General features: G+C 46.6%; 4 protein-coding genes across 4 annotated transcripts; 3 read left to right on the top strand and 1 right to left on the bottom strand.

Annotated features, from left to right (window-relative positions):
* Positions 1-541: 541 nt before the first annotated feature.
* On the bottom strand, positions 542-1,741 carry NCS54_00662500 (Hypothetical protein; the record flags this gene model as incomplete). Its single annotated transcript, XM_053152075.1, has 2 exons — positions 1,542-1,741; positions 542-1,492 (listed from the first exon to the last, which is right to left on the bottom strand). Exons 1-2 carry the CDS (start codon positions 1,704-1,706, stop codon positions 542-544), a joined length of 1,116 nt encoding a protein of 371 aa, XP_053008050.1. The 5' UTR covers positions 1,707-1,741.
* Positions 1,742-2,022: 281 nt separating this feature from the next.
* Positions 2,023-3,165, top strand: NCS54_00662400 (Hypothetical protein; the record flags this gene model as incomplete). The annotated part of the gene is made up of 5 exons (XM_053152074.1): positions 2,023-2,224; positions 2,293-2,449; positions 2,504-2,712; positions 2,769-2,844; positions 2,895-3,165. Exons 1-5 carry the CDS (start codon positions 2,056-2,058, stop codon positions 3,163-3,165), a joined length of 882 nt encoding a protein of 293 aa, XP_053008049.1. The 5' UTR covers positions 2,023-2,055.
* Positions 3,166-9,185: 6,020 nt separating this feature from the next.
* NCS54_00662300 (WSC domain-containing protein) lies at positions 9,186-10,096 on the top strand (the record flags this gene model as incomplete). Its single annotated transcript, XM_053152073.1, has 2 exons — positions 9,186-10,025; positions 10,082-10,096. The coding sequence occupies 2 exons, from the start codon at positions 9,186-9,188 to the stop codon at positions 10,094-10,096; spliced, it is 855 nt and encodes a 284-aa protein (XP_053008048.1).
* Positions 10,097-12,000: 1,904 nt separating this feature from the next.
* Positions 12,001-14,153, top strand: NCS54_00662200 (Hypothetical protein; the record flags this gene model as incomplete). Its single annotated transcript, XM_053152072.1, has 2 exons — positions 12,001-12,056; positions 12,113-14,153. 2 exons carry the CDS (start codon positions 12,001-12,003, stop codon positions 14,151-14,153), a joined length of 2,097 nt encoding a protein of 698 aa, XP_053008047.1.
* Positions 14,154-21,311: the final 7,158 nt, after the last annotated feature.

Here is a 21,311-nt window from a genome sequence, read left to right as displayed (position 1 = left end):
GCTCGCCGAACCAGCACCACAGGGGTCACTAAGATACAGTTCTCATTTCGGAGAGCCCTTTTGATCTGGCCATGAACATATCCTAACCTATCGTTGAGACCCTCCACATCGAGGGTCGGGCCCCATGATCTCTAACGTGATCCCCATACCTGGCTGAGCCGGAGGAAAGCTCCAATGACAGGTGAAACCGAAGACCGGCTTGATTCCGTATCTTGGCCAACACCCGTTGCAATGGCACATCGTCGTGATTGTATGAATTAGTGTTAGGGCTCGTGATCAACTATCTTCCTTGTTGTTCACACCAGATCGCAGCATCTCGATGAGAACTAGTTTATTAGCAGAGAATCGCGGGCCAAGATCCGAGGGTTGCCTCCAAGAATTTGAACCATGGCTCACACGATTACCCCTGGCCGGTGGCCAACAATTGTTCGCAGTTAGACAATCGAGAACATGGCAGAAGAACGGTGGATTCAACTAGTCATATTGAGCAGAGAGTTGCTAAATAAGTTAACCAAAAGGACTATTGGAAACCCCTCTGCCCTCATCGTTCATATGATGACCCAAACCTCCACCAGTAGGCCATGTCCACGCCCACAGGAACAAACAACACAATAGAGACAATTTGCCCAAATCCCCAAGCATCTCCCTCATATGTGTGGTTCATATCATGGGCTAGCTCCTTTTGCAAGTCCCTCAATATGAAAATCATCACTATCAGCGGTATCGTGAGGCCGACAAGCGCAAGGAGTGGTACTATCGCATAGCGCCTCCTATGCTCAAACCACTTGGCCACTCTCTCCCGCCAGGAAAGAATCTTCTCGACCCCCCTATGACCCTTTGTGTCTTTGTTGGGGATGTAGCGTGTGTTTGGGAGGCCGGATAGTAGCCAGAAAGCAAACAAATACGTGGTCAGGCTGGCAGTCAACTCCAGTCCCGGAAGAGCCTTCCAAGTCATATCATCCTTGAGATCCGCGAAGCCCCCAGGAAAACACATCCTCGCAACCTTGGCCCAGTTTTTCTTGCTAACCTTTGAGTTGGAGCCATCTCCAATGGGGCTCGGTCCGAACGAATGCATACACCTCGAAAGGAAAGGGAAGAATGATAGCGCCAACGTCACGCTCAGCAACAGCAGCCTGGAGTTGTGTCTGACATCCCGGTTCTCATTGCGATCCTCTGGCTCTGGCTCCAGCAGAGCAGCTGGGTATAGCAGCGGCATCATGCTCACGACAGAGACGGACTGGGCGATACGGGCTTCAATGGCACCCAGGTCAGTGTTGCTAATGCCATAGTCCTTGCGTACAAGCACGACGATGGTTGCGAGCTGAATTGCCAGGGTAAAGTACGCTGCCGAGGAGAAGAATGAGTCGAGACCGCACTGTATTATCTCCTTCCATCTATAGGCTGCAGTCCCAGACTGGGGCTTCCTGAGCCTGATAGCGGCCAGGGACAATAAGGCGCTGAGGGCAAACTCGAGGATATAGGCGGTAGCAACCTACTGCGTGTAAGTGAGCGTTCGACCACAGTGAAAGTGCATCACAAACTCCAATGCCCGATATGTCAGGGTTGCCCGTCCCATAGACGGCAATGCAAATCTCATTCTTGCAGACCTTAAGCCTTGCTTCTTCAAAATTTGTCTGTTTGGCGAGGATTCCCACATACTTGGTGAAGTCATCCATATGTGTCAACGCGTCGCAATTGGGCGCCATCTCGTCGATCGTCGCACCCGGAGATTTGATAGGTCTTTCTTTCTTTATGAAGCAATTCGTCGAGCAACGGATCTGTTCTTATATGATTGTTCCCATGTCACATGTGCCGACATCGCCAAGAATATTGCTCAGCCACAGCTGAAAACTGAAAAGCATCCATCTATGTCACTGCGACCTCATTGCCCCCCCTTTGCCCCGGCCACACCACAATAATGTGATCGAAAGTTGCCGATCGGGCTTTGAGTAGTCCCCGGCACTCCATGATCTTCAAATAAGAAAAACGATCCCGACGTGCAATTTCGTTGCACAGAGGCAGCTGGCAGAACCTCCTTCAAGCCCATTGCCCAGCATGTGTGGGAACGTCTTTTGCCTCGCTTTTGCCGCCAGCCTCGCCTTTGAGGCTGTAGCACAAACAACAATAACCGTGGGAGTTGACGATGAAGATGATTCTTTTAGCTCTGTTACAACCAGCGCTACGAAAAGCGAGGATCCCCGCACGTGCGGGTATGTCGATGGTGGTATGTAGCTCATCTCAACCCAGCAATACCGAGGATCACAAAAGCACAACTCACAGACGAAACATCAGATCCCGATCTTCCAGTGACATGTCCCTCATCTTGTGCCATTCTTTCCGTGTCTGGCCGGGACAGTATCCATCTCGGCTGCTGTGATGACGACCAATGCTACATCCCAACAACATGCATCGAATCAGGCACACCATTTGGGAGGGCCACCCTGGTATGGTGAGTATCTCTTCCAGGATTCCTGTGTAGCCGTTAATTCGATAACCATTGTAGCACTGAAGAATCAAGCTCAAGATGTCGGACTTGGACCTGGCCCGATCTTTCGGGAGAGCGATATGGCTGTGCAAATACACCAGTCACGTTAACGGTAGCCACAAAAACAACCACAGAAACACTCACTTCCAGCACGAGAGATATAGTGCATGCTACGAACACCGCCGCACCCGATCCCGATGGCGGTCCCGGGATGGGTTGGGAGCATGGTGAGTGATGAGATATCTTACCCCAGGCCCTGGGATTCAGGTTAATCGTCTCCTAGACCTGAGTTCGAGACAAAGAGTTGGTGCTGGGATCGGATCGGGTGTGATTGGTGGTCTACTGCTGATATTCTTCGGGTGAGTCTTGAATCATCCTCCCCCAGGATACGCATCTAACGCATACTCAGCATATTCGGATGCTGGAGAGGACCAGAACATCCAAGGACCCAACGACAAGATACAGAGCAATCAGATGTTCATCTACCGGGCGAAAAGGCCGCCACGAAGCGCAGAGTGACCAACAGAGTAACAATGGAAGAGACTCAGCCGAGCGCATCTTGGACCCCGAGTCCCGTCAACATCCAGTCCCCTCAGCCTCTGCGCCCTCAACCTCCCTATTACTCAACTAGCGATATACCAGGGAGTAGTATGGGATATCGAAATCCGCAATATCAATAGTCTTGTTCTTTTCGCCTCATCGAAATCAATATCCCAAACGTTGTCGATATTGCACAGCGGGGTGCGTGCACAGGAACTCCACAGCAAATGAGACACAGACGGGCGCGAAGGGGCACACGCACGCACGCCTTGTCTTGAGTGACTGGCATGACGGGGGGAATATACTATTTCCAGCACTACCGTGGAATGCAGGGAGACTAAGTGAAAAAGCTCATGATGCAGAATATGGAGGTTTTGTCTATAGGAGGTCTAGTGGTCGCCGGTGGCAAGGGCTGCAGAGACGATCATCTCTGCAGGTGGAACGAGAAACTTGGAAGTTGAAGCTCACGCCTTGGAAAAGAGGACTTCGGGATCTAGGCCGTCGTCGGTGAACGGAGACCATAGCGATAGAGTCCGGCAGATCGAAAAAAGGGAACCAAGCCCAAACGCCGCGGCCATCTCATCTCGATTACTCAGGCTGGCGTGGCCCGGTGACATTTTCGAGCCTACCATTAAGTTTTTTCCCAGCACATCCGGGAGAGCAAAGGGACAAACTTCCAATGATTGTGAATCTTTAAGATTGAGAGACGCCAAAAATAGCCTTCAACGGTTGATCAATCTCTCCCGCGCCGCCGCCGCCGAGGGGATGAATGAAAAAAAGGGACCACAGTCAGTTGGCAAGGTTTGGTAAGACCAGCGAATGGACGGACCGCGTCCCGGCGAACGGCCACCAGCGCCGGGCCAGAAGGGGTGGAAAACAAGGAAAAAAGGGTCTGATGAGCAATTGTGCAGGGGGGAGAGAAAGTTATACGGTCAATTCATACTCAATAGTGAAGATGAAAGTGGAGAGTGAATTGTGCTCAAAAACGTGGCACAGCCATGGTAATCTCGATAAACTGGGGCACATGGGGAAGAGTGTCTCGACTACCTACCTAAACAAGATGAAGGTGCCTCAAGACGAGGAATGAAGAGATGAAAGAGTGCAACCTTGAAAAAGTGAATATGTTTGTTTGAATTGACGGTGGTTGTGGAAACGACCGTCCCCAGCCTTTTTACCATTCTACATGAGACGACAAAACGAACGACAAAAGGCACAGGCCGGTCTGGGCGGGTGGTTCGGGACGAAAGCCACGTCGAGCCGGTGACGCCGCAGTGTCTAGGACAGGGGAAGATTGTCCGCTGCTGCACATACAAAGTGTATCCCGTATGCTGTACAGAGTAGTAATCTACAGAGATATATATTTCTGTGTTGTTGTTGATGAGGCTGGTTTAACGGGTATGGAACAAAGTAAATAGACGGAGCAACCATAGCCCATGGTGAAACCAAACCCGTCAGCGTCCTGATTACCGATGGGCAATCTACGATTTAATGCAACGGTGTCGAGATGACAGTGTCGTCTTGGCTCAACGGCTCAAGATCCGGTCCCCTGAACACAATGCCAGGCCTCTCCACCACGGGCGGTCGGGAGTACATATCAATAGATGCAAAAAAGAAACGGATAATTGCGGTGCCCAACAATTTGGGTCAAGATGCCCGTCGCGGACGAGGCCGGCCAGATATATTACCCTCCGTGCTCCAGAAGGCAATAATCGCCAACCCAAATTTGCTTCGGGGTCATGCACCGCCAACCCGGGTCTGGCTTGTTAGAAGCTATCCACGGGGTCCTTGAATCTCAACTCGACGGTAATCCATGAGGGTTTGGTCTCCCCCCTCAAAGATTGGAGAAGCCCATGAAATGGGGGAGAATGCAACGGTACTCATCCATGTCTTGGGGCGGTCGCAGTTGAGGGGAATGAATGGGTGCTGGCTGGGGAGAGGTGGTCCTTACATAGTAGGGAGTGATCAACCAAGCAATGAGTGATCTTGGAAGGGATCATGGGGGTGCCACCGAGGGGGCTGAATCTCTCTGTCCTTCTGTAAAAGAAGAAAATCTGCCTTGCCAGAGGGACGCCTGGAGCTTGTTTGGAAGCTTTGACAAGGAGTTGAGCCGCTCGTTCCTTGCACCTGGTTTCGTCTTCCTTGTTCCTTGAATTCACGACACTCCTTGCATTGAACATTCAGGTACGCCAGGCACAAGATTCGACCGCTTCTTCTTTCTTTTTTCCCTCTCCAGTAAGGCAAGTGGCCATTCAATGCTGTGCATCTGCCAGGTTTTCTCGACCCTCCCACAGAGTACGTATTCCTACCCTCCGGAACTCCGGCAGCAAATCGAGTTGCGAATGGCTTCGCGGCCTCGTATCAAATACGCAGACTCGACCCACATGTGTCATCTGAGGGGTGGGCAGCAGATCAAGAATCGCTTTGTCAGTCTCTCGACAGAAAGGGAAAGTGCCGTCGCTAATGTAGGAACCAATCCTTTTCACCTGCCATGAACGCGTAAGGTGATTAACCTTATACGCGCTTTAATGGATGGAAAAACACAAAACAGGGAATTGTGCCTGGTCCGTGATGCAAAACCTAACCCTATCCAGAGTTGTCCAGAGTTATGCAAGCCGCCATGTGGCTACCGGCCAGTCCTTCAGACCAAGTGGGCTCGGGAACGACGGCGGCCCCTCTGAAAAGCAAGTGAGGATCGGTCGGTCGGGGCTGTGGACTTGATTCAGCTCAGGCGATCCTCTTCCACGAGATCGGTTGTATTCAATTCTCCTGCCGAGTCGAGTCGGTTCAGCTGCCTTCGTCAGCAAGCTCAAACTCGACGGGACGCTGTGCGGGATAGAGGCGCCCGGCAATCGTCTTGGCAGTTGGAAAAGTCTAAACCTCTGACAACGGAGCCGTTTGGGTGGGTGACAGCAGCCAACGAGATTGGGTGGGAGGCGGCGTTTCTAGTCGCTGTTTCAACTCTGCGACCGCCGTCACGCATCGCTGCTGATGGGCGCGACATGGGAATGAATGATGAACATTCTCTCAGCTTCGATAGGAGCCAGCAACAGATGCACCCGTTGTTATCAGTTCGAGGCGTAGCCCTGAGCAATCTCGTTTCTGTGCAGGGCTAGATACCGAGAGGTTGGGTGTCGCTCGGGGTCGTGCTTGGCGTGATCTGGTTGATGCAGCTCTGATGGCCGTCAGACCCAGACCCAGCGGCCATGGACCATCCACCCCGAACAAAGCCTGCCAGTGTCTCTTTTATGATCATAACCGGCTGCTCCGTACTGTACTCCGTACGGAGGACTGCATGCCTCGATCCTCGATCGAGTTGCCGAGGTGGGGACCCAGAGACACCGAGATAGCGAGACCACCAACACCAGAATCACGACTCGCCCGTTCATCCCGTTGTGCCAGCGAGGTCCTTGCAGTATTACCTCTCTTGCAAACTCTACCACGCATATTTCCGCTGCTATAGATGTAAGCGCTTCCTACGCACGCACGCACGTCGTCGTCCTGCAAGCCGTATTGCTCGTTCCATGGACTTGATGCATCCCCCGTCACAGCAAGCCTCGTCAGACACGTGGATCGAGACGGCCATTGCGGCGTGGTGATGGCTGACGCGCGCCCTGTTGGGGTTTTTGCTGATCCGCCATGGGGGTATGGCATGCACAAGTCTGCACAAAGGGTGTGACGTTTTATGAAAGGTTCAAGACGAGGATTGCGCCGTGGGCGTGCATTGACGTGCAAATGAAGGTCGAGATGGGCCTCGAAATCTCCACTTGAACATGGGGATGTCAAGCTTCAGCCATCTCGGTCGTCGCAAGCCGAGTTCGACCGCGAGAGCGAACCTTTCGAGACCATCCTCCAGAACAAAAAGACCTCATCACATTCTGACTTTTCCCACTCAACCGCCGAGGTTTGCGTTGACGCCGCACGCGTGATTTGCTTGCGGTTGGGACGGGTAAATTGATTTGATCAACGAGCGTTGGCGCCAAGAGGTTGAGTTTCGCGGCACAGGACCAGCTTTGGACATGATCTGCAGCAATCACGTCCAGTTTGGGCCGAGGAGGGTGAGGTACGTATCCCAGGCTATGCTGTTCCTGAATATCAGGGCACAAAGTGGACATGAACTCGATGCACAAGGTTTGCACCAGGCCGCGGAGAAGACCCAAGATGGAAATGAAGGGGAAGAAGGCGAGCAGCCCGCATGGCAGAAACTCTATCTCCCGCCGTCCTCCCCAAAATCGCAAAGGCATCACCGAAAAGCTTTTCTCAACGTATCGAGACCAGAACCATGGTTGCCTTTTGAGGATCCCGAAGCTTGACGTGGCCCGCATGTTCCAATAGCGGCAGCACATTCCACGGTCCCAACTCGAGGCATTGGCTGAGGTGGCTTGCAGGCGGCTTCAGCGGTCCCAGCGCCTCCAGCGTTACCCCCGGCGCACGGCGCCGGCCAGGGATGGAGGGGTGTTGAATGAGCCCAGGGGATGGAAGCGGTGGGTGATTGATTCGAGGGTCGAGGGAGACGGATGGTCATGATGGTCAACCGCCAGGCTGAGGAACGAGGCATCAATGAGACCCGAGACGTTTGTTCAAGGGGACACAGGGCGGCTCTCTCGGGCGTGCTGTTGTGCATCCATCGATTCGCTGATGCTCTGAGGCTCTAGCTGACGCCCTGTGTTTCCAGATCCAGCCACTGGGCGATTGTGGTGATTGACCATGGTGTCGCCCGTGTCCCGGGCCGTACAGGTACCGTAGTCTTGTGTGAACGTTTTCTGTGGTGTGGTTTCGTCTTCTGTGTCGTGTGTCGCGGCGTTGAGCGCAGGCGAGGTACCTCGTGTACGGGGTGTGAGGTGAGGCAGGTGGTCAGTCACGTCGTTTGCATTTTGTGCAAGAGCCGAGTTGTTCGCACAAACTTGTGCTGTGCGCGGCGACCGTGCCGCATGATTCGCCGCCCAACAAGTTGAAGCCGTGAACAGTTGGCATCCCATTGGCGGTGTTTTCGGCGCTTTTGGGCTTCTGGATGGGATGGATGGAGCGGGCAGTGGCGGGCGACGGACGAGCAGTGCACTTCAGTGCAGTGCAGCGCAGGTCTAATGCCGTGCATGATTTTGTGCTCTCTTGTGCAATTAAACAGGAACCACCCCCTGCAACTCCACCACCACCACCCAAATATGGTCCCAAAATGGTGCCCAAATCCCTGCTGATTCCCTGATGCCAACTCCACTGGCTGGGCATTCCCCTGTGACCCTCTGGATCCCCCCTGCCCGTACCCCCTTGTTCCCTGCTCTCTCCCGGGGGGTCTCGCGCTCTTCTGCCGCTCACTCGCTGCAATCCCAGGCCAGGGCTCGCTCTGACTCCTGTTCCTGGCTCCTCGTCTCCCCTGCTCTGCCCTTCCAAGTCCCTTCCCTGCCCACTTCCCTTCCAAGCCAAGCCAAGTCCCTCCGCTCCGTCTCCTTCTCGCTTCGCTTCTGGTGGTCGAGTCCCGTCGCTGCCTCTCTCCTCTCGCTCCGTTTCTCGCCATCTCCCCTTTCAACAAAACAAGCCACTCCCTCCCGCCGCTCGTTCGTTCCAGTCCCTCCTTCACCTCCCCCACACGCAAAGCGTTTGATCTTCTTTCACCTTTGGAGCGTATTGTAGTGACCAATGCTGCCTTCGTCTCCTTTCCATCGTTGAGTCTTTTTTCTTTCGGTTCTCGTTGTTCAAGGGCGTCTCGTCTCGTTGCCCTTAAGCTTCTTTGTTCTACCACCTTGTCTGGTTCCACGACACCCACGACACGATCCGATCATCTCGCCTCCTTTCTTCTCGATCCATCTCCTCTTCCGACCGACGACATTTGTTCGCTCGACTCGTCGACTATCGTCTGTGCCCTTGATATCCAATCGACAAAGGATTCACAGCGTCTCGTTTAATATCGACGACTCACCCGTTCGCGTCATCGACTTGGCTCACTGTCAATCGAGAGGTTTCGACCGACATCAAATCGTGCCGATTCACCGCATCTTTGGACCAGCCTGGAGTAACATCAACCAAAAAGAAAACCCTCAGCTTTGGATTAGGCAAGCCTCAATTCCAGTTGATCTGATTCGAGGCCCGCTCCCGTAATAAGCGGATTAATCAAACCAACCCAAACCTCCCTCACGCTCGCTCTATATCCGATATACAACCAACAACAATGAAGACCACAACAACCGCTTCGTTGGCCTTCCTGGCCGCCGCCAACTTCCTTGGAGTCTACGCTAAGAACGGACAACAAAGGCCGGCCGTCACTCCCGTCATTAACCAGTTGACCTCGCATGGATGCTTCTCATCTGGAGCCAACTTTACCCAGGAGGCATCGGGAGCCAAGGTCACCAGCGGCTACTGTGGTGATATTTGCAAAGAGGCCGGCATGTATGTGTCGGCTATGAAGGCCGATAAGTGTTATTGCGGCATGGTTTATCCTCCCGAGGACGACCTGGTCAAGGACTCGTTTTGCAACTTCCCATGCCCAGCCTACCCCCAAGAGGCTTGCGGTGCCCTCAAGACCTACTACTCTGTCTTCAACACCGGTCTCGAAATTGCCGTTGATGATTATGTGCCAGAAGAGACGACCACGAGTGCTGCTCCCTCGTCGACCAAAGCTTCCGAGAGCACCGCTGCCGAGAGCACTGCTGTCGTGACACACACCGATGATGTCACTTCCCCCTCCGATTCTAGCACTGCCGACGACGACAAGAAGAAGGACGGTCCCAATGTGGCCGCCATTGCCGCAGGTGTCGTTGTGGGTGTGGTGGTGGTCGGTGCTATTGCTGCTGGTGCCATCTTCTTTGTCCGCCGCCGACGAAACGCTGAAATCGAGGAGGAGCATCGCCGAAACGCTGCTGTGAACGCATTCATCAACGGCTCCAAGCCTCCTGGCAGCAGCGGCAGCATCTCCATGACCGACTCTCGCCTCGACCCTGTCATGGCTCACCGACGACTCAGCGATGGCAGCATCGCTGACAACCAAGACTACTCTCGGAGGATTCTTCGGGTAAGTTTATGAGATATGACTGAATTCATTTAAACATGTCCAACTGACACGAGCAGGTCACCAACGCATGAGCGAATTCCAAAATTCTTCAAGGCTTATCAGCCAAACACTCCCCATCCACCTCACCATCGGCATTCACGGCGTTTTTGGGATGATAGCTCATGTCTATTGGTCGATCGATTTCCCCCGACGATCTGGCGGCGTTTGACTCTTTTCTGGGCGTAGGGTTAGACCTTTTTATTCTCTTTTGCCTCTGCGGAAATAACGACTGGATTTGATCAAGCACGCTCCATGGCACACCGGCTCTCCCTACGCCGTCCACTCCCTCACTCGTCACTTTTCAGCTTCAAACTTTGATTCGAGCAGTCGACTGGGGAAGATGAGAGCAACGCCGCAGCAACTATCCCCTGGATGCCACCGTCATTCTCCAGCACCCTCCGCAGAAGTCATCTCCGGGTAAGAGCATCATGGCGGCAACCATACCCCCACGTGTAATCGGCACGTCTGTTTCTTTTTTCTCTTTACGACTGGGAGTCCGAGGTCTCCTCTGTACAAATTCTCGATCTATCTAGCGAGTAGGGTGGGGAGCAGGTCTAAAAATTAGAGGGCAACCGGGTCCTCTTGGGATATTTGGGCGGGGTGCTAGCGAGCGAGGTGTCACATAGATGCAGCAGGACGGACGCAGTGGAGATTTTGCCAGCCCTGGCGGAGATATCACGACGAAGAGGGGGCTGGTTTATTGATGGTGTGGGATATCCTATCGTCGCTCTATTTAACCTTTTTTTACTTGATCGTTGTTTCTTCTTCCGAATCATTGACCGATGGAGGGTGGTCATGGTGTTTTCTGTATGTAGGATTGCGCGTAGTAATCGAAACACCACCACTTGAGACTTGAAAAGCTGGTTCTTTGGATGTGGTCTCACGAATTTAGTTCCCACCAAAGTCCATCAGACGATGTTGAGCTCCTAGTGAAACCAGCCACATGCCCGGACCGCGTTCGAGCTCGTTGCCCCTTGACGTTCCTACGGTATCATCAATAGGTCGGTTTGAGATAGTGTCATCGCTGCGGTTTTCCCGATTCCGCTCACCTCCGGTTTCTATCAAGTTTGAGGTTTGCCCGTCTTGTTTGTTCTCGACCTACCTCGTGTTCCTCAAAGGTCCGTGGTAAGTGTCTGATGAAGGCTTGGTGAGAGTCAGCACGGCAGGGGGTGGAACAAGCACGCAGCTAAAGTTTCCTGCATTCTCTTAGGACACCACTTTCGGATTGAGTTCTTGGACTGGGGATTGCTTGCCCTCTTGGTTCCCATGGTCTACATGTGCTGTCTTCAGTCACGAGATAAGCTTTGCTGCTTAGTCGTTGTCTAGCTGTTGCTCCTTCAGCAGCCCTTCTTTTTGCTATTGGCCCTAGGGATATAAGAGTTTTTTAAGTCCCCTGTACATAGATGATTGCTTTGTAAAGTTGGCGTCCAGACTAGCAATATTTGGTGTGTGCTCTTCCATTCTAACTCTAGCTCGATGAGTAATTTCATCTCATGCATGCCTAGAGCCTATATTGCTCACATAAACCGTCACATCAAAATTCACAAATTAAAAATTGTACTACCAGAATAATAAAGAAGCAAAGATGAGGGTGATCAACCACTGTAAGATCAATATGGGACGTGGGCGGTGCACAAAGGCCAGCACTGGCTGGGCGTTTAAGGCGTCCAGGGTAGTCGAATTGAATTGTCGTTGGAGGTTGCGCAGATCACGTGACCAGAGAGCTGGGAGCTTGGCGCGATCTTGTCGCGTTGGAAAAGTTCCTGGCTCCAAACAGTTGGAAGGCACCAGCTCAAGCATCACAACACAATTCAATCTGCGCCATCACCCACCCTAACCCAGATATCGACCTCCACTAATCCTAGAGGCGCTTCCTCATCGATATATAGCCCCAATACTTCTTTACAGGGCTCTTCGCCCAAAGCTCAGCTGCACGATGAGCTCCATCACAGCTCCCCGAATCCGTCGCACGGCGCAAAACACACAGTTCACGTAAGACACACTCGCCTTAAAAGGACGGCATCCAGAGCGCCAGCTGACCCCCACAGATACAATCTCTCGCGACGAGTCAACGATGTGCAAACATACCCCGTCCAGTCTCCCCAGGGTGCGACCATCCTCATATACGGTCACGAAAACGGTGTGACCGTTGCCTGGCGAGGCGGCAAGCGATTCAAGGCCGCTAAGAAGGCGCCCGAGAAAGAGAACGAGAAGCAGAATGGCACAGGCGAGGACTCCATCATGATTATCGACTCGGACGATGAGGAACCGCCAGCCAAGTCAAAGACAGCGCCCCAATTCGAGGACAAGCCCGAGTTCGAGGACGAGATTGAGGATGGCCCCTACCCCGAGATTGTACAGACGCTCGACCTGGCTCTTGGGACTTCGGTGTTGAAGGTTGCGGTGATGCCCATGACCCTAACACCTGCTGAAGACGCCGCCTGGGGAGGAGCCAAAGTCTTGACCGAGAAGATGGTCTTTGCCGTCTCATGCGTTACCAATGACGTCTACGTCATCACGCTTCCTCTCACCCCCCCTTCTCCAGAGAGTAAGGCGAGGCCGGAGCTTAGGAATGATCTCCTGGCAGGCAATGCTGGTTCTGGAGCCTGGGGCGAATCGCTCATCCTGCTTGGCGGTCAGAGCAAGCACAGCGAGGGCATCGCCATCAACCTGATCATGCCCACAGCCACTGAGCGACCAGGCACAAAGTCACGGGCGGTCGTCGCTTCACACTCGCGAGAGGCCTCGGGCGTCCTCCGTCTCTGGGATGTGCCCCTGAACCCCAAAGACAAGCCCACAAGAGCCCTTGAACCGTTCCAGACCGAGTACTTGCCCAACCCCCTCAAGAGCATATCCTTCAACCCCACGCACACAACACAGCTGCTCACAGTCTCCGCGGTGCAAGGCGTGCGGATCTATGATTTTGCGCTTGCTTCTCTAAACGACCCGGATGCGACTGGACCACTGCCAGGGCAGGGCTCTTGGTTGTTGTCCCTGTACCAGCCTTTTGCTCGCCCTTCGGCAACAAGGAAGCCTATTCTCGACGCCGCTTGGATAGCACACGGCCGCGCTGTATTGGCTCTCCTTGCCGATGGCATGTGGGGAATTTGGGACATTGACGGTGTTAGCCCTGCTGGATCGGGCGCTATCCTTTCAAGCAAGCTGAAGTCTGGAGTTCGTGGAGCCGCACTATCAGCTTTCAACGTGTCTGGATATGTGGAGGGAACGAGCTCGCTCCGCAGTGTCACTATGCAGAACAAGGAGAGCAGCACTGGGGAGTTTGCACCCATGACCCCACACACCCGACGTCAAGCTACGGCTTCCCTCAGCTCTGCCATCACTCTTGATCGCCTGGCTACGATCCAGGGCGGTATCACGGTAGCGGCTCTACCAACAAGCGGAAACGCCGTCCAAGACGAGACAGTCGTGCTCTGGGTTGGTGGCCTGGAACACGTGTGCGTCATTCCTGGCATTTTGCGATTCTGGGACTCCCAGCTTCGCAGAGGAACTGGTGCTGGTGTAGACATTTTCAGCGGAGCGCAACCCACTAGGATGGTCAAGCTCCTGGATCTGTCCACTGGTCTCTTAGGCGAGAGGTGCAATGGAGTTGGTCTGGTGGTAGACGCCAATCACACCACCATCCAGGACGGAGACCTCCCTGCCGATGTGTTGATTCTCGGTGATTCTAGGATTGTCATCGTCCGAGAGGGAGATGACGGACCGGGCAAGAAGATTGGCGCAGTTGTCAACACACGAAGACGGGGATTGTTTTCTAAGAAGTCAGATGCCATCATCGTGCACGGCAAGCCAGGAAGGCCGGCCAAGGCGACTTTCAACCTCAGCACCGTCAAGCCTGGGACACTGCGACTACGGTCCGCTTCTGGACAACATGATATCACTGGCGATCTTGTGTCGAATAACCGGGCACCATCACGGCCCCGGGTTGGCTTCGACTTTATGGACACCCTGAATGACGCGGCAGATGAGACGGATGACTTTACAAAGCGAGACGTGGAGGTTGAGATGTTGGATATTATGGAGATTGACAAGACTCTCGACAGCATGAACGGAGGCCGACGGAGGTCATGAAGGATGGTTGGAGCAACAGAAGAACTGACAAGCGAGCAGATATCGAGGATGAAATAATGAAGATTGGGGACGAAAATGTACGATACCCAACCCAACCACACGACATATAGGAGGACCAGCCAAGGGTGCAGTCCATATTCCGAACGTGATGTATTCCTCTTCTCAGTGATTTTTATGTCTAGCCTTTGGCTATTCCGCACGGCAAGGTGGAGCGCAAGGAGAGACCCATCCTTGACTGCTTTGTATTCCGAGCGGTATATCAACAAACAAGTACTCAGTACTTTGTCGACGCCATCAGCAACGAGGTGGGTTAGGGAAGTGGATTATGTGCCTTGTGCACACATCTCCCGGCTTCCCAGTGTGTATCCTGTTATCTGCTGGTCGAGGGACCTTCTTGACTCTTTGGGGCTTGCCTTAAGAATGATGGAGGGTCCTGAGGGTAGTGGGGGATGTCACGGCCTGGGCTGGGAGTGGTGAGCGTCGATACATTTGTTTAATATCTGCTGTGCGCTGTGACTAGGTTCATCAACCAGGTTGGAGACTCGCCCAACACGGTCAAGTGCGTTCAGGACCTCGTCGGCTGAGGTAAACTTCATCATCCAGCCACCTCGATCACCTCCAACAGCGCGTCGAGTGCATCCCATCCTGCAACACGGGAATACTGTGCCTGTTTCTTACTGTTATCCAAGTTCAATTCTGCCTCCAGTCTTGTCAACCCCCTACCAAGTAACTAGGCCTCTTTGCGCTCTCAGAAAGTATTTCTTCTTTCAGGCCTCGAATCTGCCAGTATATCAGCCCTTAGTAATTACCCCGGAGAGAAGAGAGCTTACTAGTCGTCCAGCGAAGGTGGCGCTGCTGCCAGAGAGAAACAAGTCTGACAATTAACTGAAGGATGCCGAATATAATAGAAATAATGACTTTAGTAGATAGCATTGCTTGAGCCATGGTGTGATATCTGGGGATGAGATTTGCCGTGTCTGTGTGCGTTGATATAATAGAATGAATTGCTCTTGGTTGGGAAATGGTTGACGGGTAATCGTGTAAAAAGTCTTGTACCGGGTTTGAGTATAAGCCTTATATCACATAATAGCGAAGAAATAGCTCTTTTAATAGAACTTTATTTAGGAGTTTTGCAATAGTAGTTAGTCGGGATGACTTTCTTTGCATTAAAAACCCATTATCTAGGTCGTCTATAACCATTGAATGTTGGCATAGTATGCCTTGGGCGTGAAATAGTACTTTTAAGTGAAGCTTTTATTGCGGCTGGGAGCGCCTTAGGGCAGAGAAACAAACGCACACGTAAACCATCTTGGCTCCACACTCGGTCAAGGGAGGACAGCGGTATGGACAATTCACTGGGTGGGAGATGATCGATGTGACGTACAATAGTAGTTTTGCTTGGTCAAAAGGCTGCACAAGGCCAGGGGGCGTGAATAGTAGTTTTGCATGTGCCCCTGCCTCGCAGCGAAATAGTAGTTTTGCAAAATGCTCTGAGCCTCCCGTAATGAGGCTTACGCCCGGACGCTCGCCCTCTGTTTGCTGACCTTATTTATGCGGCCAAAGATAGGACTTTTGAGCTGTAGTTATGCCTACTTCCTTAGGCGTTTTGTAGTATATATTCACACCAAGTCCTCTCTAATATATAGCATCGTTTTCCTTCCACTACTTTCTATTTCCCCTCTAGTAGGTATATTCGCTTTTGCTTGCTGGCATAGCCGAGTCGCGAAGAGATATTAACATAGATCCTTCGACCACTACTCCGGCCTTCTTTAGGGAGCTTAATCCCATTAAATAGCAAGCTTATAAGTCCTATAGCGTTTACCTAGTGCTTGATGGCTTGGCTTCATAGTGGCAAGCACTGGATGGATAGTTTATGATATACTAAAACCATGTGTTACATCTACTCAATCTGCCTTAAGGATATCTTATCCACGCGCCCTAGAATGTAGGTTCTTTTAGCGATATTAGTAATACTTAAACCATGCCCGTAACTCCCATGGGCCCACCCCCTAAGCGCTAAAAGAAAAAGGCCCCGACCCTGCGCGCCAAGGCTTGGGAGCTATATAAAGCTTAAATCCTCGAGCTTTATATTACGTAGAAGCTATTACTAGGGGAGGTTAAGAAGAAGATTAAGGAGGAGTTTGGTTTTATTGCTAAGTATGGGATTTTTTCTAAGGTTAGAGCGCAATAGCCTAAAAACTATACTGATATATGCTTTATAGGATATATTAGTATCGAATACGTATAAGCCAATAGGTGAAGGATAAGAATATTAAGCTAGTGGAGATAGTGGCAATTATTAGGAAATAATAACAAAGGAAGCTCGCTAATAGTGACAAAGGGGAGCTAATCTTTATAATTAGAGGCAGTATGGTAGAACTATATAAGATCGACCGATGGATGAATAGATATGAGGTCCCTTAAGATCTCTTGTATGCTCCTAGTCCCGCGGCATATAAGTTAACGTGTGACGGATATTGCCTGCATATAACGGCTGATATGCTAAAGCCACCCTATCTGCTGTGTGCTATCAGACTATTTCCGAACGCGGTTCCCTGGCCCCCAGTCCCGCATACTTAGCGCAAAGTCCGAACTTCTCACTAGAAGGCATTATGTTAACCGCCCAGAGTCCTGCAATTTCTTCTCCTGCCCCCTCCGCATAGAGCATAGCTTAGCCTCAGAGCGGTACTTTTGTTGGATAAAGCCCGGCTCCTATCTATCGACCTCTTCTAAGCCTCCTTTCGGGCTCTCCCCCTACTCTACGCGCCTTTTAAGACCAACTAGATACTGCAGTAGATTCTCTGCAGTATCGGTATAAACAACCGGACGAAGAGCGTCTGCGAGAAGAATTGTCTAGGGCGGAGACTATGTTCGGGACTAGCCATTCTACGACCCTAGACATATTATCTGAATTATGCTGTGTGATGATGATCCAAGGAAGATACAAATCCGCGGAGGAAATGGCTCGCAGATTGGTAAAAGGTCGCCGAAGTGCGAGCGGAAACGATGGCATTGAGATGCTTGGTGCCTTGGAACTCCTTGGACAAGCTTTGGGCTGCTAAGGATTCTATGCTTAGTGTTATATAATCTAGCCACAAGGGTACCCCACGTGACGAGTCTGGCTCTTAAATAGTTAGATCTAGCAGCCATTAGATAGAATTAGTAACTTAGACTTTAGATTACCTTTATATGCCTCTTTTATATTATGACTTATATTTCTTTTAATGAGATAGCTACTAGAGTTAGCTATTTACCCTCTGCTTTTAATAATACTTTAACCTCTTGCTAGAGCTAAGGGATTTATAATAATTAGTAGTAGTTAATACTTCTTTTAACTTAACCTATGCTTTATTTAATAGACCCGAAGTTAAAAATAAGTAAAGCACTAAAAGGAAGCCTTAACCCTTTTTTTTAATAATACCTATTATATATATATCCCTAATATTAGGCTAGATAAAACTAATTAGCCTTATAATAACCCTAAGCTTATTAAGGTAAGACCTATTTAAGTAGTTATTATATAAAATAATTATGAGATTATTAGTAAAAGCAAAGCTTATAGAGGTAGATTTTAGTTACTTATAATAAATTTAGACTTTCCTTTTATAAAACCTAACTTTTTAATATAAAAAATATATTCTTATTAAACTAATAGTACTTAAAGACCTTATAGAGCTTTCTTATTAAAAAACTAATAGATTTAATACCTTTTATAGAGAAGTAGCCCTAATTATAAAATCGCTATTATATTACTAGAATATAATAAATCCCTATCTTATTAGAAAAGCCTAGGGAATTACTAAAAAGATTATTAAGAGAGCTAAATAAGAAAGAGTATTATTATTAGATAATAAATTCTTAATTTATAACTTATTAGTAGATATAACCCTTAAGTTAATAGATATAATAGCTAAATCGCCGAAGGTAGCCTCTTTTTAATAACTAGAAAAACCTAGGGAATTAATATTATTAGTATTAGTATTAGGGAAATAAAAGACCCTAAAATAACTAGCGCTATTAGACCCTATGTAAAGCTTTAGCCCTAATATTCCTAATACTAAATACCTTACCGCTAGGGGTATTATTATTTACTAGCTTTCGCCTAACCTAACGCTAAAAAGATAGATTTATCCTATAATTTATTAACTATATAAGTAACTAGAGATATAATAGCGCTAGGATTTAGCTATAAACCTATTAAATTTAGCTATTAATAGCTATATACCTTAATCCTAGCTAGGGGCAATTAATTAAGCTAGAATAAAGTTATAAGGGTCTTATAGTATAATAAAGTAAATACTAATTTTAAATAAAATAAGATAAGAAATAAAGGATATATGCTAATACTCCCTAATTGCTTAATAGATACTAGAACTTATTAAAAAGGGGTATAGACTTAAGCTTAAAGACTTAGAACCTACTAGGTTATAGGCAAATATAGCTCTAAGACTATTAAAATTAGCACTTCTTTAACTAGTATAAGGCCTATAGCCCTAATTATAGTAATTAAACTTATTAGAAAGAGGATAATTTTTAATATCCCCGCTAGGAATACTACTATAGTCTTATATAAGAGGGTAATACTAAAGGTAGAATAGATTATATCTATAGATACTATATTTAGCCTTCCTAATAATATATCTTACTAAGTAATAATACCTTTTATATATTATAATAACTATAATACCCCCTTATTAAATACCGCTATAAGAGAGTTATCCCTCGCTATAATTAAACCTAATAGGATAATACTAAATAGTAAAATTACCCTAAGAATAGCTCGCTTTATTTATAATTAGATTAAATCTATTAGAAATTATATAACTAGAGTAAGGAACTTAGGTAAGTAGAAGAAATAATAATATTAGCTTTAAGCTAATAGATATTAGCCTATTTTAGCTAAATATGCCCTTAAAAAGCAAATCTAAAGACTTCTTAGTAGAAATCTTTTATAATAAGATTATTACTATTTTTATTAATACTTATTTATAGGTTAACTTAGTCTAGTCTTATATAAAAAGAAGTAATACCTAGTAAGTTATATTTATTAAGGAAAATGCCTAAAGACTCCTTAGAGGTAATATATTAATATAATAATAAAGGCTATTTAATAATAAGAAAAGATAAGGCTATATCTTAGCTATTAATATTTTCCTTAATATAGTAAAAACTAAATTTAGGATAGAACTCTAAGAAGCACTAAAATAACTAGACTAGGCTTATTTTAACCTTAATAATATTAAAAATAATAAGCTATTATAAGATTTTTCTATAAGGATATTTAATATATCTAAAGTAGTAAGAAGGGCGATTAATCTTAAGCTACTTACCTATTTCTATATTAAGTTATACCTTAAATTATATTAATTCTATAGGGCGCTAATAATAACTAATAAGTAATTAAAATATATTAATATAATAAATAAAAAAAGAAAAACCTTATATAAAAGACTAAAGGTATTATATATTAGTAAAAGTAAAACTAAGAGAAAAAAGCCCTAAAGTAATAAAAAATATACTTATATTATTAAAGAAAGGGTAAAAAAAAAGTTAGATTAAGAAGACTTAGCGCTATAAGGCAATAATCGCCTATAAAACCAGAGCTATAGGGACTAAAACTACTTACTATATAGCTAGAGGCTATATAAAATTAGTAATAATACTTATAATAATTAATTTTACCCTTAATAGCTAAATAATATAACCTAGTAACTAAGAGTATAGAATTAATAAAAAGATAAAAGGCAAAGAGATAACTAAGGATTCCTAAGGGAATATAATAAAGAATTTATTAAGATAAAGTTAAAATAATAAAAGGAGACTTTATTATAGGAAAAGTAAAACTAAGAGTAAGAAGAAACTAATAAAAGAGAATATCTTATAAACTACTAATAGCCCTAAAGTATTAGCCGAGATAGATAATATTAAAACCGCGAAGTATAAAACTAAGATAGGCCTAAGAGGGTATACTATATAAAGGAAGATACCCTAAGTAAGAAAAAATTTAAAAAAAATAATAAAAACATAGTATATTATACTAAGATTATTAACCGCGAAGAAGAATTTTATATTATAATAAATATAAAATAAATAAGTTATATTAATTTTATAATTAATAATAGTTAAGTTATTAATATAATAAGTAGACCTAATATTAACTACTAATTTAAATAAAAGGTATTAACTTATTTTTAGATTCCTTTTATTTTTAAAAAAATTAAAAATACTAAAATCTATTAGATATATTATAATATTAAAGTATTAATAACTATAATTAATAAAAAATAGCTCGCAAAGTATAAGAAAAAAGTAATCTAAAAAGATTAAGAGCTAAAAATACTTAATAGGATAAGTAAGGTTATAAATATTATAGAATTAATTACTTTTAATTTTTACCTCCCCGGGACTATATAAGAGATAGAGGCTAAAGCTTACTTTATAGTTATAGCTAATATAATTAACTAATTTTATCCCTATATACTACTAGGAATAAGGTTTTTATATAAGTATAAGGTAAAAATTAATTTTATTAACCTTAGTATTACTTTTAGAGCTACTTATAGTATTATTATCTAAGATAAGATTTTAAAAAAAAGGACCTTATTATTTAATAAAGTAATAAGGAGCACCTATATAATAATAATAAAGAAAGGTAAAACCACTTTTATCCTAGTTACTTATAAAAACCTATTAAATATATATAGCCTTAGAGGGAGAAATAAAGCCTTTTACTTTAAAGGAAAAGATAAGGGCTTTTTTAATATAATAATTAATAAAGATACCCCTAGGATAACTATTTTTTATAACTCTAGCGAAAAAAATATCTAAATCCCCTAGAGGAAGCATATTAGCTATATCTATAACTATAAGGGTAATAAGACTATAAATTTTATTACTAGCCACTCTAGATTAATAGACTTCCCTAATATAATTAACTAAGACCTCTAGCTAAGACTAAAGATAAAAAACCTACTAGTAATTAAAATATTATTAAAAAAGCTAATTAAAGAACTAAGGAAAGCTAATAAAGATAACCTTATATAAGTTAATACTAGACTCCTAAATTATAGTATTAGTCGCCTTAAAGATATACTTTTAGTAAAAAATAAATTTAGTATTAAAATAGCTAATCTTAATAATAAGTAAATAATAAAGTTC

Source organism: Fusarium falciforme, chromosome 5, assembly GCF_026873545.1.
Source record: "Fusarium falciforme chromosome 5, complete sequence".
Classification (NCBI taxonomy): domain Eukaryota; kingdom Fungi; phylum Ascomycota; class Sordariomycetes; order Hypocreales; family Nectriaceae; genus Fusarium; species Fusarium falciforme.
The sequence above is the reverse complement of the archived record's forward strand: the minus strand, read 5'-3'. Positions and strand labels throughout refer to the sequence as shown.